Consider the following 18,314-nt stretch of genomic DNA (forward strand, 5'->3'; position numbering starts at 1 on the left):
CTTTCAATCAATATACAAGTATATTTTTTTAAACCTGCATATTTAGTTAATATTGCCTGCTAACATTAATTTATTTTAACTAGGGAAATTGTATCACTTCTCTTGCATTCTGTGCAAGCAGAGTCAGGGTATAGGCAGCAGTTTGGGCCGCCTGGCTCGTTGCGAACTGTGTGAAGACCATTTCTTCCTAACAAAGACCGTAATTCATTTGCCAGAATTGTACATAATTATGACATAACATTGAAGGTTGTGCAATGTAACAGGAATATTTAGACTTATGGATGCCACCCGTTCGATAAAATACGGAACGGTTCCGTATTTCACTGAAAGAATAAACATTTTGTTTTCGAAATGATAGTTTCCGGATTCGACCATATTAATGACCTAAGGCTCGTATTTCATTGTGTATATTATAATTAAGTCTATGATTTGATATTTGATAGAGCAGTCTGACTAAGCGGTGGTAGGCAGCAGCAGGCTCGTAAGCATTTACTCAAACAGCACTTTCCTGCGTTTGCCAGCAGCTCTTAGCAATGCTTGAAGCACAGCGCTGTTTATCACTTCAAGCCTATCAACTCCAGAGATTAGGCTGGCAATACTAAAGTACCTATAAGAACATCCAATAGTCAAAGGTATATGAAATACAAATGGTATAGAGAGAAATAGTCAACGCGTCATAATTCCTATAATATCTACAACCTAAAACTCCTTAACTGGGAATATTGAAGACTCATGTTAAATGGAACCTGCAGCTTTCATATGTTCTCATGTTCTGAGCAAGGAACTTAAACGTTAGCTTTTTTACATGGCACATATTGCACTTTTACTTTCTTCTCCAACACTGCGTTTCAGCATTATTTAAACGAGACTAAATAGATGTTATTTATGTATTATATTAAGTTAAAATAAAAGTGTTCATTGTTTATTCAGTATTGTTGTAATTGTCCATTATTACAAACATATAAAAATCGTCATTGTTATTTTTTTGTTCCTCCAATAATCGGTATCGGCGTTGAAAAATCAGAATCGGCCAACCTCTACTGTATACTTTCAAGACGAGTCGTAGTGAGAAGACCACACGTCATCGCGTGACTCCAAGTTTACTTCGATATGATGGTTATTATATCAATATTGGCGCATAAAGACATTTCTCATATAATTTATTTTACCAACACAAAAAAATATCCCGTCATGGTCGAACTAACAAATGATCTGTCTGCATTTATAAAATTGTACCGAGACTTCCAGCTGTGGTGATTGTTTTGTATACAGTATGACTTTACTCGCATAAAACCTGTGGATGGAAACGTGATTATAGAGAAAGAGTGAGCACAGAGAGAGGGAAAGAGAGAGAGACAGAAGAACAACAGAGAGAAAGCGATAGAGAGAGGGAAAGAGAAAGAGAAAGCGAGAGAAGAGAGACAAAATAACGACAGAGAGAAAGCGATAGAGAGAGGGAAAGAGAAAGCGAGAGGAGACAGAAGAACGACAGAGAGAAAGCGATAGAGAGAGGGAAAGAGAAAGCGAGAGGAGACAGAAGAACGACAGAGAGAAAGCGATAGAGAGAGGGAAAGAGAAAGCGAGAGAGAGACAGAAGAACGACAGAGAGAAAGCGATAGAGAGAGGGAAAGAGAAAGCGAGAGAAGAGAGAGACAGAAGAACGACAGAGAGAAAGTGATAGAGAGAGGGAAAGAGAAAGCGAGAGAAGAGAGAGAGAAGAATGACAGAGAGAAAGCGATAGAGAGAGGGAAAGTGAAAGCGAGAGAAGAGAGACAGAAGAACGACAGAGAGAAAGTGATAGAGAGAGGGAAAGAGAAAGCGAGAGAAGAGAGAGACAGAAGAACGACAGAGAGAAAGTGATAGAGAGGGAAAGAGAAAGTGAAAGCGAGAGAAGAGAGAGAGAAGAACGACAGAGAGAAAGCGATAGAGAGAGGGAAAGAGAAAGCGAGAGAAGAGAGAGAGAAGAATGACAGAGAGAAAGCGATAGAGAGAGGGAAAGAGAAAGCGAGAGAAGAGAGACAGAAGAACGACAGAGAGAAAGTGATAGAGAGAGGGAAAGAGAAAGCGAGAGAAGAGAGAGACAGAAGAACGACAGAGAGAAAGTGATAGAGAGAGGGAAAGAGAAAGCGAGAGAAGAGAGACAGAAGAACGACAGAGAGAAAGCGATAGAGAGAGGGAAAGAGAAAGCGAGAGAAGAGAGACAGAAGAACGACAGAGAGAGGGAAAGAGAAAGTGAAAGCGAGAGAAGAGAGAGAGAAGAATGACAGAGAAAGTGATAGAGAGAGGGAAAGAGAAAGCGAGAGAAGAGAGAGAGAAGAACGACAGAGAGAAAGTGATAGAGAGAGGGAAAGAGAAAGCGAGAGAAGAGAGAGACAGAAGAACGACAGAGAGAAAGTGATAGAGAGAGGGAAAGAGAAAGCGAGAGAAGAGAGAGACAGAAGAACGACAGAGAGAAAGTGATAGAGAGAGGGAAAGAGAAAGCGAGAGAAGAGAGAGACAGAAGAACGACAGAGAGAAAGTGATAGAGAGAGGGAAAGAGAAAGCAAGAGAAGAGAGAGACAGAAGAACGACAGAGAGAAAGTGATAGAGAGAGGGAAAGAGAAAGCGAGAGAAGAGAGAGACAGAAGAACGACAGAGAGAAAGTGATAGAGAGAGGGAAAGAGAAAGCGAGAGAAGAGAGACAGAAGAACGACAGAGAGAAAGCGATAGAGAGAGGGAAAGAGAAAGCGAGAGAAGAGAGAGAGAAGAACGACAGAGAGAAAGTGATAGAGAGAGGGAAAGAGAAAGCAAGAGAAGAGAGAGACAGAAGAACGACAGAGAGAAAGTGATAGAGAGAGGGAAAGAGAAAGCGAGAGAAGAGAGACAGAAGAACGACAGAGAGAAATCGATAGAGGGGGAGTCGTACCGATCCTCTGTTGCGTCGGGTCTTCATGCTATGTTTCCCACTGAGTCCATCCTCATCCTCTTTGACGGGTTTGAACATAAACGGAGGCGGGTCCACGGGCTTCTCGATGGGAGGCAGCTCACCGTACTTCTTAAAGTGGATACGACAGTCTGTACACAACAAGATGTTCTCTCTGCCACCGTGGTGCCAGTCCTTAGAGGCTGAGAGAGACAGCAGAGACAGAGGACTCAAACATCACTACACACAGGGAGACAGAGGACTCATACACACAGCTATACAGGGAGACAGAGGACTCATACACACAGCTAGGCAGGGAGACAGAGGACTCATACACACAGCTATACAGGGAGACAGAGGACTCATACACACAGCTAGGCAGGGAGACAGAGGACTCATACACACAGCTAGACAAGGAGACAGAGGACTCATACACACAGCTAGACAGGGAGTGGGAGGACTCATACACACAGCTAGACAGGGAGACAGGACTCATACACACAGCTATACAGGGAGACAGGACTCATACACACAGCTAGACAGGGAGACAGAGGACTCATACACACAGCTAGACAGGGAGACAGGACTCATACACACAGCTATACAGGGAGACAGGACTCATACACACAGCTATACAGGGAGACAGAGGACTCATACACACAGCTATACAGGGAGACAGAGGACTCATACACACAGCTATACAGGGAGACAGAGGACTCATACACACAGCTATACAGGGAGACAGAGGACTCATACACACAGCTAGACAGGGAGACAGAGGACTCATACACACAGCTAGACAGGGAGACAGAGGACTCATACACACAGCTATACAGGGAGACAGAGGACTCATACACACAGCTATACAGGGGGACAGAGGACTCATACACACAGCTAGACAGGGAGACAGAGGACTCATACACACAGCTAGACAGGGAGACAGGACTCATACACACAGCTATACAGGGAGACAGAGGACTAATTCACACAGCTATACAGGGAGACAGAGGACTCATACACACAGCTAGACAGGGAGACAGAGGACTCATACACACAGCTAGACAGGGAGACAGAGGACTAATTCACACAGCTATACAGGGAGACAGAGGACTCATACACACAGCTATACAGGGAGACAGAGGAATCATACACACAGCTAGACAGGGAGACAGAGGACTCATACACACAGCTATACAGGGAGACAGAGGAATCATACACACAGCTATACAGGGAGACAGAGGAATCATACACACAGCTAGACAGAGGACTCATACACACAGCTATACAGGGAGACAGAGGACTCATACACACAGCTAGACAGGGAGACAGAGGACTCATACACACAGCTATACAGGGAGACAGAGGACTCATACACACAGCTAGACAGGGAGACAGAGGACTCATACACACAGCTAGACAGGGAGACAGAGGACTCATACAGCCCAGTCTCAGTTTGAGGTGGGATTTAAACTGATCACATACCATGAGGACTGTCACGCCAGGTCTCTGTGATGGTGTGTGTGTGTCTGTGGATAACACAGAGGTGATGGTACTTACTGGTGGTGAAACAGTGTCGACAGGCGTAACCCTTCAACTCCTGCTCACTGTCTTCACTGTCCAAGTCATCTTCACTGGCTGAACTCAGGTCTACTGGAGAACAGAACACACATTCTAAATAAAAAACAAGTTACCTGTAAAAGTACTGTCAGAAAAAAATAACTCTCCAGCTTTAAAAATACAATACTGTCACAGTAACAAGTAACAATTTATTATTAAAGGTTGATCCCTCCAACACAGTAATACAAAACTGGACCAGTTGCAAAAAAATAAAAAAATACTCATTTCAAATCCATTCCACAATAAAGTATATTTCTTCTTCCACTTACATTACAGAACTCTGGGGACTCTTTGTGAAAAGTTAGGGGTTATTGTGGAGGGTTAGTGTACTATACAGAACTCTGAGGAGGGTGGTCTAGACGGGATGTTGACCAGGGGTAAAGGGTTAGTGTACTACTTACAGAACTCTGAGGAGGGTGGTCTAGACGGGATGTTGACCAGGGGTAAAGGGTTAGTGTACTATACAGAACTCTGAGGAGGGTGGTCTAGACGGGATGTTGACCAGGGGTAAAGGGTTAGTGTACTACTAACAGAACTCTGAGGAGGGTGGTCTAGACGGGATGTTGACCAGGGGTAAAGGGTTAGTGTACTACTAACAGAACTCTGAGGAGGGTGGTCTAGACGGGATGTTGACCAGGGGTAAAGGGTTAGTGTACTATACAGAACTCTGAGGAGGGTGGTCTAGACGGGATGTTGACCAGGGGTAAAGGGTTAGTGTACTATACAGAACTCTGAGGAGGGTGGTCTAGACGGGATGTTGACCAGGGGTAAAGGGTTAGTGTACTATACAGAACTCTGAGGAGGGAGGTCTAGACGGGATGTTGACCAGGGGTAAAGGGTTAGTGTACTACTAACAGAACTCTGAGGAGGGAGGTCTAGACGGGATGTTGACCAGGGGTAAAGGGTTAGTGTACTACTAACAGAAATCTGAGGAGGGTGGTCTAGACGGGATGTTGACCAGGGGTAAAGGGTTAGTGTACTACTAACAGAACTCTGAGGAGGGTGGTCTAGACGAGATGTTGACCAGGGGTAAAGGGTTAGTGTACTACTAACAGAACTCTGAGGAGGGTGGTCTAGACGGGATGTTGACCAGGGGTAAAGGGTTAGTGTACTATACAGAACTCTGAGGAGGGTGGTCTAGACGGGATGTTGACCAGGGGTAAAGGGTTAGTGTACTACTTACAGAACTCTGAGGAGGGTGGTCTAGACGGGATGTTGACCAGGGGTAAAGGGTTAGTGTACTACTAACAGAACTCTGAGGAGGGTGGTCTAGACGGGATGTTGACCAGGGATAAAGGGTTAGTGTACTATACAGAACTCTGAGGAGGGTGGTCTAGACGGGATGTTGACCAGGGGTAAAGGGTTAGTGTACTATACAGAACTCTGAGGAGGGTGGTCTAGACGGGATGTTGACCAGGGGTAAAGGGTTAGTGTACTATACAGAACTCTGAGGAGGGTGGTCTAGACGGGATGTTGACCAGGGGTAAAGGGTTAGTGTACTACTAACAGAACTCTGAGGAGGGTGGTCTAGACGGTATGTTGACCAGGGGTAAAGGGTTAGTGTACTACTAACAGAACTCTGAGGAGGGTGGTCTAGACGGTATGTTGACCAGGGGTAAAGGGTTAGTGTACTACTTACAGAACTCTGAGGAGGGTGGTCTAGACGGGATGTTGACCAGGGGTAAAGGGTTAGTGTACTACTAACAGAACTCTGAGGAGGGTGGTCTAGACGGGATGTTGACCAGGGATAAAGGGTTAGTGTACTATACAGAACTCTGAGGAGGGTGGTCTAGACGGGATGTTGACCAGGGGTAAAGGGTTAGTGTACTACTACAGAACTCTGAGGAGGGTGGTCTAGACGGGATGTTGACCAGGGGTAAAGGGTTAGTGTACTACTACAGAACTCTGAGGAGGGTGGTCTAGACGGTATGTTGACCAGGGGTAAAGGGTTAGTGTACTACTAACAGAACTCTGAGGAGGGTGGTCTAGACGGTATGTTGACCAGGGGTAAAGGGTTAGTGTACTACTAACAGAACTCTGAGGAGGGTGGTCTAGACGGGATGTTGACCAGGGGTAAAGGGTTAGTGTACTACTAACAGAACTCTGAGGAGGGTGGTCTAGACGGGATGTTGACCAGGGGTAAAGGGTTAGTGTACTACTTACAGAACTCTGAGGAGGGTGGTCTAGACGGGATGTTGACCAGGGGTAAAGGGTTAGTGTACTATACAGAACTCTGAGGAGGGTGGTCTAGACGGGATGTTGACCAGGGGTAAAGGGTTAGTGTACTACTTACAGAACTCTGAGGAGGGTGGTCTAGACGGGATGTTGACCAGGGGTAAAGGGTTAGTGTACTACTTACAGAACTCTGAGGAGGGTGGTCTAGACGGGATGTTGACCAGGGGTAAAGGGTTAGTGTACTACTAACAGAACTCTGAGGAGGGTGGTCTAGACGGGATGTTGACCAGGGGTAAAGGGTTAGTGTACTACTTACAGAACTCTGAGGAGGGTGGTCTAGACGGGATGTTGACGGGGGTGGAGGCGGTACGAGTCTTGATGCGTCGGAACACAGGCTGGCGACGGTGTCTACGGTGGGCCCTGGACGACGCTGCTTCAGGAGTCTTCTTCCAGTAGTAGTAAAAGGTTATCAACTCACCCTGCAAGGTAGACATGGGAGAGGGAGGATGAGAGCAGGACCTCTGACAGCAGGACCACTGACAGCAGGACCACTGACAGCAGGACACACTGACAGCAGGACCTCTGACAGCAGGACCTCTGACAGCAGGACCACTGACAGCAGGACCTCTGACAGCAGGACCACTGACAGCAGGACCTCTGACAGCAGGACCACTGACAGCAGGACAGCAGGACCACTGACAGCAGGACAGCAGGACCTCTGACAGCAGGACCACTGACAGCAGGACCACTGACAGCAGGACCTCTGACAGCAGGACCACTGACAGCAGGACAGCAGGACCCTGACAGCAGGACCTCTGACAGCAGGACCACTGACAGCAGGACCACTGACAGCAGGACAGCAGGACCACTGACAGCAGGACCACTGACAGCAGGACCACTGACAGCAGGACCACTGACAGCAGGACCTCTGACAGCAGGACCATTGACATGTTCACCTGTCGGCACCAGTAGAATGAAAACACACACAATGAGTCCCCAATTCTGTGTTGTAACTGAAGAACTAATTACTAAGCAAGTAAAGAGGGGATAGACCAGTTTCATAAATTAATAAATTAAACAAACAAAAATGTTATTCACCAGAATAACATTTGTAAAATAAAATATATATATTTTCACCAAGTTGTTAACCATTGCAAGGGAAAGGCCACTGAGTCCATGACTCCAGGCACACTGAGTCCATGACTCCAGGCACACTGAGGCCATGACTCCAGGCCACTGAGGCCATGACTCCAGGCCACTGAGGCCATAACTCCAGGCCACTGAGGCCATGACTCCAGGTCACTGAGGCCATGACTCCAGGCCACTGAGGCCATGACTCCAGGTCACTCAGGCCATGACTCCAGGTCACTCAGGCCATGACTCCAGGTCACTGAGGCCATGACTCCAGCCCACTGAGCCCATGACTCCAGCCCACTGAGCCCATGACTCCAGGTCACTGAGCCCATGACTCCAGGCCACTGAGGCCATGACTCCAGGTCACTGAGGCCATGACTCCAGGTCACTGAGGCCATGACTCCAGCCCACTGAGGCCATGACTCCAGCCCACTGAGGCCATGACTCCAGGTCACTGAGGCCATGACTCCAGCCCACTGAGACCATGACTCCAGGTCGCTGAGACCATGACTCCAGGTCGCTGAGGCCATGACTCCAGGTCGCTGAGGCCATGACTCCAGGCCGCTGAGGCCATGACTCCAGGCCACTGAGGCCATGACTCCAGGCCACTGAGGCCATAACTCCTGAGGCCATGACTCCAGGTCACTCGGGCCATGACTCCAGGTCACTCGGGCCATGACTCCAGGTCACTCGGGCCATGACTCCAGGTCACTCGGGCCATGACTCCAGGTCACTCGGGCCATGACTCCAGGTCACTCAGGCCATGACTCCAGGTCACTCAGGCCATGACTCCAGGTCACTCAGGCCATGACTCCAGGTCACTGAGGCCTGTCACTGAGGCCATGACTCCAGGCCACTGAGGCCTGTCACTGAGGCCATGACTCCAGGTCACTGAGGCCATGACTCCAGGTCACTGAGGCCATAACTCCTGAGGCCATGACTCCAGGTCACTGAGGCCATGACTCCAGGTCACTCAGGCCATGACTCCAGGTCACTCAGGCCATGACTCCAGGTCACTCAGGCCATGACTCCAGGTCACTGAGGCCATGACTCCAGGTCACTCAGGCCTGTCACTGAGGCCATGACTCCAGGCCACTGAGACCATGACTCCAGGCCACTGAGGCCATGACTCCAGGCCACTGAGGCCATGACTCCAGGCCACTGAGGCCATGACTCCAGGCCACTGAGGCCATAACTCCGGGTCACTGAGGCCATGACTCCGGGTCACTGAGGCCATGACTCCGGGTCACTGAGGCCATGACTCCAGGTCACTGAGGCCATGACTCCAGGTCACTGAGGCCATGACTCCAGGTCACTGAGGCCATAACTTCAGGTCACTGAGGCCATGACTCCAGGCCACTGAGACCATGACTCCAGGTCACTGAGACAATGACTCCAGGTCACTGAGACAATGACTCCAGGCCAGGTTTAGCTAGTAGCCAGGTACGTTTGTGCTGCTGCTGTGGTAATGTCTGTCCAACCCAGGATTAAACAGGAAGACTGGAAAGCCGGGAGGCAGGCAGGCTGAATGCTGGGCTATTAGGAGCAGGGCTGCTAGGGCTGCCTGGGTGGCAGGCAGCTCAATGGGAACAAAAGAACATGTCAAGGAGAGCTTTGCTGTTACAAATAGGGAGTGAAATGGTTCCTCGCCCTGCCGGCTGGGGGAGTCAATTGAACTTTAATCAAACATTCAGAGCCTGGGCTGTGTGTGTGTGAGTGAGTGAGGACTGTGTGGGTTATTTTGAGTGTGTGTATTATTCTCAGTGTGTGTGTGTGTGTCCCCATGTTAGAGCTACCAGAGAGAGAGTGAAACAGGGAGTGGAAACCCGTTGTACAAAAGGGCCGGACGTAAATCAATGGCGGAGTGAAAACATTAACACACACTCTTTAGTGTGAGGGAGGCTGTCTGGCCATATTAACTTGTGCTCTTTACTGAGGGAGGCTGTCTGGCCATATTAACTAGTGCTCTTTACTGAGGGAGGCTGTCTGACCATATTAACTAGTGCTCTTTACTGAGGGAGGCTGTCTGGCCACATTAACTAGTGCTCTTTACTGAGGGAGGCTGTCTGGCCACATTAACTAGTGCTCTTTACTGAGGGAGGCTGTCTGGCCACATTAACTAGTGCTCTTTACTGAGGGAGGCTGTCTGGCCACATTAACTAGTGCTCTTTACTGAGGGAGGCTGTCTGGCCACATTAACTAGTGCTCTTTACTGAGGGAGGCTGTCTGGCCACATTAACTAGTGCTCTTTACTGAGGGAGGCTGTCTGGCCATATTAACTAGTGCTCTTTACTGAGGGAGGCTGTCTGGCCACATTAACTAGTGCTCTTTACTGAGGGAGGCTGTCTGGCCACATTAACTAGTGCTCTTTACTGAGGGAGGCTGTCTGGCCATATTAACTAGTGCTCTTTACTGAGGGAGGCTGTCTGGCCACATTAACTAGTGCTCTTTACTGAGGGATGCTGTCTGGCCACATTAACTAGTGCTCTTTACTGAGGGAGGCTGTCTGGCCACATTAACTAGTGCTCTTTACTGAGGGAGGCTGTCTGGCCACATTAACTAGTGCTCTTTACTGAGGGAGGCTGTCTGGGCACAGTAACTAGTGCTCTTTACTGAGGGAGGCTGTCTGGCCATATTAACTAGTGCTCTTTACTGAGGGAGGCTGTCTGGGCACAGTAACTAGTGCTCTTTACTGAGGGAGGCTGTCTGGGCACAGTAACTAGTGCTCTTTACTGAGGGAGGCTGTCTGGCCACAGTAACTAGTGCTCTTTACTGAGGGAGGCTGTCTGGCCATATTAACTAGTGCTCTTTACTGAGGGAGGCTGTCTGGCCATATTAACTAGTGCTCTTTACTGAGGGAGGCTGTCTGGCCACATTAACTAGTGCTCTCCCCTCTCCCCCCCAGCAGCAGCCCTCCGCCTCTCCCCCAGCAGCCCTCCCCCTCTCCCCCCAGCAGCCCTCCCCCTCTCCCCCCCAGCAGCCCTCCCCTCTCCCCCCCAGCAGCCCTCCCCCCTCTCCCCCCCAGCAGCCCTCCGCCCCTCTCCCCCCAGCAGCCCTCCGCCCCTCTCCCCCCAGCAGCCCTCCGCCTCTCCCCCCCAGCAGCCCTCCGCCTCTCCCCCCCCCAGCAGCCCTCCACCTCTCCCCCCCAGCAGCCCTCCCCCTCTCCCCCCCAGCAGCAGCCCTCCGCCTCTTCCCCAGCAGCCCTCCCCTCTCCCCCCCAGCAGCCCTCCGCCTCTCCGCCCCAGCAGCCCTCCGCCCCTCTCCATCCCAGCAGCCCTCTGCCCCTCCCCCCCAGCAGCCCTCCGCCTCTCCCCCCCAGCAGCCCTCTGCCTCTCCCCCCCAGCAGCCCTCTGCCCCTCCCCCCCAGCAGCCCTCTGCCTCTCCCCCCCCAGCAGCCCTCCGCCTCTCCCCCCCAGCAGCCCTCCGCCTCTCCCCCCCAGCAGCCCTCTGCCCCTCCCCCCCCAGCAGCCCTCCGCCTCTCCCCCCCAGCAGCCCTCCGCCTCTCCCCCCAGCAGCCCTCTGCCTCTCCCCCAGCAGTCCTCCAACTCCCCCAACAGCTTGACAACCCAACCCACGACAACCACACACCCACGGCCTCCACTACAACCCAACACAGAGAAAAAGGTTGCTGTGGTCCTAAATCACTTACAGTACGTCACATACCATTATATTATCCAGGAATAAATGTCAAAACTAAGTTACAGAGATTTGAAAAGGAACCTAACAGGAAAAGATGAGTGGAAAACAGAAAATGCTCCAAAAGGGATTGGCTGTTGATAAAAATGTTCTGGAGCCACAGGGAAATAAAATGGTAATAAAACCTAATCTGAGAACGGTAGTTTCCTGTCTTTCATCTTTGGCGCAGCGGTCTAAGGCAATGCATCTCAGTGCTAGAGGCTTCACTACAGACCCTGGTTCGAATCCAGACTATCACAACCGGACGTGATTGGGATTCCCATTGGGCGGTGCACAATTGGCCCAGCGTCGTCCGCGTTTGGGTTTGGCAGGTGTAGGCCGTCATTGTAAACAAGAATTTGTTCTTGACTGACTTGCGCAGTTAAATAAATAATTAAGGAGTTTTACTCTGCTTTGCTACTAGCTTGCTTGAGTAGTAAATGTAGTCCATCTGCATCACACCAGAGTCCAACATAAACAGAGGAGGTCTGTCGTAGGGAAACATTTCACACAGTGAAGCATGGCATGATGAGGGAAGGAGTGTGTTCATTCCTGTGGTTGTGAGGGGCCTCGTGGTGAGTCAGTATCAAACAGACAGATTTGACAGACGGTTTAAAAAGCTCCACCAACCTGCCTGTCTGTCAAAGTTTCTCTGAAGCCACATAGAACCATGATCTCTTGTTCTTTTACCAGACGTCACTAACTGTCATCATGGCATACGCTTGGGAATATGATGGTTGTTTTGTTTGACTGATTTATGCGGCGTAAAAATGTCAAATGTGTCAAATATATTTCACACCAAAAAATATATATATATTTTCACACTAAAACAGATCTGTAGAAGCCAGTGAACTATTGTTTTTACAATGATATAGTAAAATATGAAATACTTGATATTTTTGTCCAGAGCGCTAGCTACATGAGACTAGCTGAAAGCTCTCAGAACACGATAGTGACAACATAAGCTTGGTGTTATAAGGCCTTCTAGAATGCTGGCTACTTCCTTCTGCAGGAGTTGTGTGTTCTGGTGGATTATCGTCCGACAAGTAAAGGGCTTACCTTATATCACCACGTCTGCTATGACTTCACTCTCTCTGCCTCCCTCCCTCTCAGTCTCACTGCTATGACTCCCTCAGTCTGCTTCCCTCCCTCACAGTCTCACTGCTATGACTCCCTCAGTCTGCTTCCCTCCCTCACAGTCTCACTGCTATGACTCCCTCAGTCTGCTTCCCTCCCTCACAGTCTCACTGCTATGACTCCCTCAGTCTGCTTCCCTCCCTCAGTCTCACTGCTGACTCCCTTACTTTGCTTCCCTCCGTCTCACTGCTATGACTCCCTCAGTCTGCTTCCCTACCTCAGTCTCACTGCTATGACTCCCTCAGTCTGCTTCCCTCCCTCACAGTCTCACTGCTATGACTCCCTCAGTCTGCTTCCCTCCCCCAGTCTCACTGCTATGACTCCCTCAGTCTGCTTCCCTCCCTCACAGTCTCACTGCTATGACTCCCTCACTCTCAGTCTCACTGCTATGACTCCCTCACTCTGCTTCCCTCCCTCACAGTCTCACTGCTATGACTCCCTCACTATGACTCCCCCACTCTGCCTCCCTCCCTCACAGTCACACTGCTACGGTCACTTCAAATGCTACATTAAATGTTTGGTTATATCACTCCAACTTGTGAGAGAGGGAGGGAGGGATGTCAAAGTCGAAGAAAAAATGTAAAAAAAAATATATATATATATTTTTTTAAATCTTGAAAAATAAAACACAAAAATATTTGGAGTAGATTAGAATTCAAACCCCTGAGTCAATACATGAATCGCCTTTGGCAGCGATTACAGCTGTGAGTCTTTCTGGGTCATTTCTCAGAGAGCTTTTCCACACCTAGTTTCTGCAACATTTGCCTCAAGCTATCATTGCTAGACAACCGTTTTCAGGTCTTGCCATAGATTAATCTACTTGACAAAGTCAAAACTCTATCTCGGGCCCTCAGGAACAACTCCAGTGTAAATTAGGCCTTGTGTTCTAGGTTATTGTCCTGCTGATAGGTAAATTAATCTCCCAGTGTCTGTTGGGAAGCAGACAACCAGATTTTCGTCTAGGACGTTGCCTGTGCTTAACTCCATTCTGTTTATTTCTCATCCTGAAAAACTCTCCATTCTGTACATGCTTCCTTCTTTTCACTCTGTAGTTACTCCACAATACTTTGCTAATTGACAATGTAGTTGATCCATCCTTAGTTTTTCCTCCTATCACAGCCATTAAATGAACTGTATTAAAGTCAACATTGCGCATCATGGTGAAATCCCTGAGCGGTTTCCTTCCTCTCCGGCAACTGAGTTAGGAAGGACGCCTGCATCTTTGTAGTGACTGGGTATATTGATACACCATCCGAAGTGTAATTAATAACTTGACCATGCTCAAAGGGATATTCAAAGTCTGGTTTTTAAAATGTTTTACCCATCTACCAATATGTGCCCTTCTTCGAAGCATTGGAAAACCTCCCTGGTCTTTGTGGTTGAATAATATCCTTGATGTAACGTAACAAAATGTGTAAAAAAAAATCAAGGGGTCTGAATATTTTCCAAATGAGACTGTTCGGAAAGTATTCAGACCCTTTGACTTTTTCCACATTTTGATACATAACATCCTTATTCTAAAATGGATGAAATAGTTTTTTCCCCCTCATCAATCTACACACAATACCCCATAATGACATCACAATATCCCATAATGACATCACAATACCCCATAATGACATCACAATACCCCATAATGACAAAGTAAAAAACAGGTTATATAGTGTGTGTTACGCTCTGTGTGTGTTACGCTCTATGTGTGTCCTAGGCTAGGGGATGAGTGAATAGGGTTGGCACGGTAATTGAATTACGACGGTTAAGGATGAAAACCGTTGTGAAAATAAAAATCAGTCATAGTGGCCTCCTGAGTGGCGCAGCGGTCTAAGGCACTGCATCACAATGGTGTCACTACAGACCCGGGTTCGATCCCGGGCTGTTTCACAACCGGCCGTGATCGGGACCGACACATTGGTGCGGCTGGCTTCCGGATTAAGCGGGCGGGTGTTAAGAAACAGGATTTGGCGGGTCAGGTTTCGGAAGACGCATGATTCGACCTTCTTCTCTCGAGCCAGTTAGGGAGTTGCAGCGATGAGACGAGATCGAAATTTGGGGAGAAAAAAAAAAAATGCTGACTGAAACGGGATACAGGGGCATTCGTCCATGTTTCGGCTGTAACATGGACTCAATGTGATGAAACTTTGTTGCTCCTTGCTGAAACAAACAAGCAAACGACTCTTTGGATGCTTAGGCAACGGTCCCCCAGAATGCAACAGCAGCACACAGAAATATAATTAATAGAATGGGTGATCTCTACGTGACTCCTCCCTCAACCGATCTGTCTTGTGGGATGTGAAGCTCATCTCTAAAAGTCTAGATTTTGCTAATTTCGTCTAACCCTAGTTCCTAATTCTGAAAAATCACTCCGCTCTCGGTGTCTATGACGCACAGCACACTACGGAAAACCATGCTCCAGCTAGCAGCCTTAGTGCTAGCTAGTTTGAATGGTCAGACGCTAGCTAGTTTGAATGGTCAGACGCTAGCTAGTTTGAATGGTCAGACGCTAGCTAGTTTGAATGGTCATACGCTAGCTAGTTTGAATGGTCATATGCTAGCTAGTTTGAATGGTCATACGCTAGCTAGTTTGAATGGTCAGATGCTAGCTAGTTTGAATGGTCATACGCTAGCTAGTTTGAATGGTCATATGCTAGCTAGTTTGCCAGCTTGTTGATGAAGTTGTACGGCACCAAAGTTATTGGACTTGTTCTCAAAAATCAGCATCCGACTGACAACTGGCTCTGTGTCTCTCGCTACATCGGAACATTTGGCCAACGTGATGACATCACAGCAGAACAGAATGAAAACTCATTTGGGAATTAGCGAGAACTTCACTACACTAGCTAGCGTGTATTCAGCACGGAGTGTGTGAACTGGTGTTGTTGGCATCCCTGCCTTTAATTTCATACAGATTGATTTGAGACTGGTTCAGGCAGCAAGCAGACACTGAGACTGGTTCAGGAAGCAAGCAGACACTGAGACTGGTTCAGGAAGCAAGCAGACACTGAGACTGGTTCAGGCAGCAAGCAGACACTGAGACTGGTTCAGGCAGCTAGCAGACACAGACTGGTTCAGGCAGCAAGCAGACACTGAGACTGGTTCAGGCAGCAAGCAGACACTGAGACTGGTTCAGGCAGCAAGCAGACACTGAGACTGGTTCAGGAAGCAAGCAGACACTGAGACTGGTTCAGGAAGCAAGCAGACACTGAGACTGGTTCAGGAAGCAAGCAGACACAGACTGGTTCAGGAAGCAAGCAGACACTGAGACTGGTTCAGGAAGCAAGCAGACACTGAGACTGGTTCAGGAAGCAAGCAGACACTGAGACTGGTTCAGGAAGCAAGCAGACACTGAGACTGGTTCAGGAAGCAAGCAGACACTGAGACTGGTTCAGGAAGCAAGCAGACACTGAGACTGGTTCAGGCAGCAAGCAGACACTGAGACTGGTTCAGGAAGCAAGCAGACACTGAGACTGGTTCAGGAAGCAAGCAGACACTGAGACTGGTTCAGGAAGCAAGCAGACACTGAGACTGGTTCAGGAAGCAAGCAGACACTGAGACTGGTTCAGGAAGCAAGCAGACACTGAGACTGGTTCAGGAAGCAAGCAGACACTGAGACTGGTTCAGGAAGCAAGCAGACACTGAGACTGGTTCAGGAAGCAAGCAGACACTGAGACTGGTTCAGGAAACAAGCAGACACAGACTGGTTCAGGAAGCAAGCAGACACTGAGACTGGTTCAGGAAGCAAGCAGACACTGAGACTGGTTCAGGCAGCAAGCAGACACTGAGACTGGTTCAGGAAGCAAGCAGACACTGAGACTGGTTCAGGAAGCAAGCAGACACTAACATCAGCTAGTGCATTTTTTGTGCACATTTTGAATTTCATAAATACTGATTCTACACGGGGAAGGACAGGGTGTGAACTGGTGTTGTTGGCATCCCTGCCTTTCATTTCATACAGATTGATCTGAGACTGGTTCAGCCAGCATAATAGGGCTGGTGTTCCTATGTACACTGTGCTACACAGGGCAGTGTAGGTTAAGCGTGAGGGCTAAAATCCGGTATTTACACACTGATCCCCTCTCAGCTCTCCCCCTCTCTCTACTTCCCGCTCTCTCTGCTCTCTCCATTTTTCTCCCTCTCCCCCGCTCTATTCTTCTCCCTCTGCTCTTTCCCTCTCTTCTCTCTCTCTCTCTCTCTCTCTGCTCTTCCACTCTCTCTCTACTCTCTCCCTCTCTGCTCTTTCCCTCTCTCCCTTTCTCTCTCTCTCTCTTCCTCTCTGCTCTCTTCCTCTCTGCTCTTTCCCTCTCTCTCTACCTCTCTGCTCTTTCTGCAGGCTAAACAGATGGTTAGTGTTTTTCCTGGCAGATTTGTGACAAGAGTCACAAAAGGCCCCTGCTTTGACACCAAGCCAAACGGTTAAGGCAGTTACTGGCAAGAGCAATGGGAGAGAAGGAGGAGAGAACAGGGGAGGAGGGGAAAGGAGGGAGGCAGAAGTGGCAGGAGCCAGAGTAGGGGAAGAGAAGGGGGGAGGAGGGGAGAGAGAGGGAGGGAAGTGCGGAGAGAGAAATAAGACAGAAAAACATTGGAAAACAAATCAACCCTGAATCTAACCAGCCCTTCCTAAAACCTCTCCCACATTTCAGACAAATGAGCTGTTGCTGTGAGACTATAGGGGTGGGGGGGTGGGGGACCAGCAGGAGAGAACGTCATGACTGGGTTGGGTTAGGGATAGCTACAGAGTAAACAACCACTAGTGCAGCCAGGCAGAGTGGCTCAGAGGAGGAGTCTGACTATCATTCCAGCACGGGGGAGGAGTCTGACTATCATTCCAGCACGGGGGAGGAGTCTGACTATCATTCCAGCACGGGGGAGGAGTCTGACTATCATTACAGCACGGGGGAGGAGTCTGACTATCATTACAGCAAGGGGGAGGAGTCTGACTATCATTCCAGCAAGGGGGAGGAGTCTGACTATCATTCCAGCAAGGGGGAGGAGTCTGACTATCATTACAGCACGGGGGAGGAGTCTGACTATCATTACAGCACGGGGGAGGAGTCTGACTATCATTACAGCAAGGGGGAGGAGTCAGACGATCTGACAACAACATTAAGGACACCTGCTCTTTCCATGACAGACTGACCAGGTGAATCCAGGTGAAAGATATGATCCCTAATTGATGTCACCTGTTAAATCCACTTCAATCAGTGTAGATGAAGGGGAGGAGACAGGTTAAAGAAGGATTTCAGAGGGTGCGAGGGCAAGACGAAAGTTAAATGCCCTTGAACGGGGTTTGGTAGTATGGTTTTTCTTTCAGCACTGAGCTAATTTCTGGTAGGCGCGAACCTGAACATTGTGAAAATTCGGTGCAACTTCCGGCACGCGTTTACTGTGAACACCGAGGCTGTTCCTGCTTTACGTTAGTTTTAACAGTGGTCAAGTAGGCTGCTGGAGCTATTTGATCATAATGAGGTATCTACCAGAGTGGCCTACCATCAAAAATCACAATTCCTTCAGTAGAGGGGAGCGTTGCCAGTGTTAACTAATGAGGGGAAACTAGAACGTTCAGTGAAGTTCAATCGTGATATTTCTTCTGCACTGCAGTCCCGGGGGAACTTAGAGGGAACATTGGTCCACCACCCAAAGGACATCCAGCCAACGGAGTCGACATGGGCCAGCATCG

General features: G+C 48.8%; 1 protein-coding gene across 1 annotated transcript in view; it reads right to left on the bottom strand.

Annotated features, from left to right (window-relative positions):
- Positions 1–18,314, bottom strand: part of LOC106566301 (arginine-glutamic acid dipeptide repeats protein-like) — a 291,196-nt gene that overhangs the window by 17,650 nt on the left and 255,232 nt on the right. Inside the window, 3 exon segments of the mRNA XM_045692861.1 lie at positions 2,906–3,105; positions 4,460–4,552; positions 7,011–7,173. Of these exon segments, the coding sequence (XP_045548817.1) occupies positions 2,906–3,105; positions 4,460–4,552; positions 7,011–7,173 (456 nt within the window).

Source organism: Salmo salar, chromosome ssa13 (genome assembly GCF_905237065.1).
Source record: "Salmo salar chromosome ssa13, Ssal_v3.1, whole genome shotgun sequence".
Lineage (NCBI taxonomy): Eukaryota > Metazoa > Chordata > Actinopteri > Salmoniformes > Salmonidae > Salmo > Salmo salar.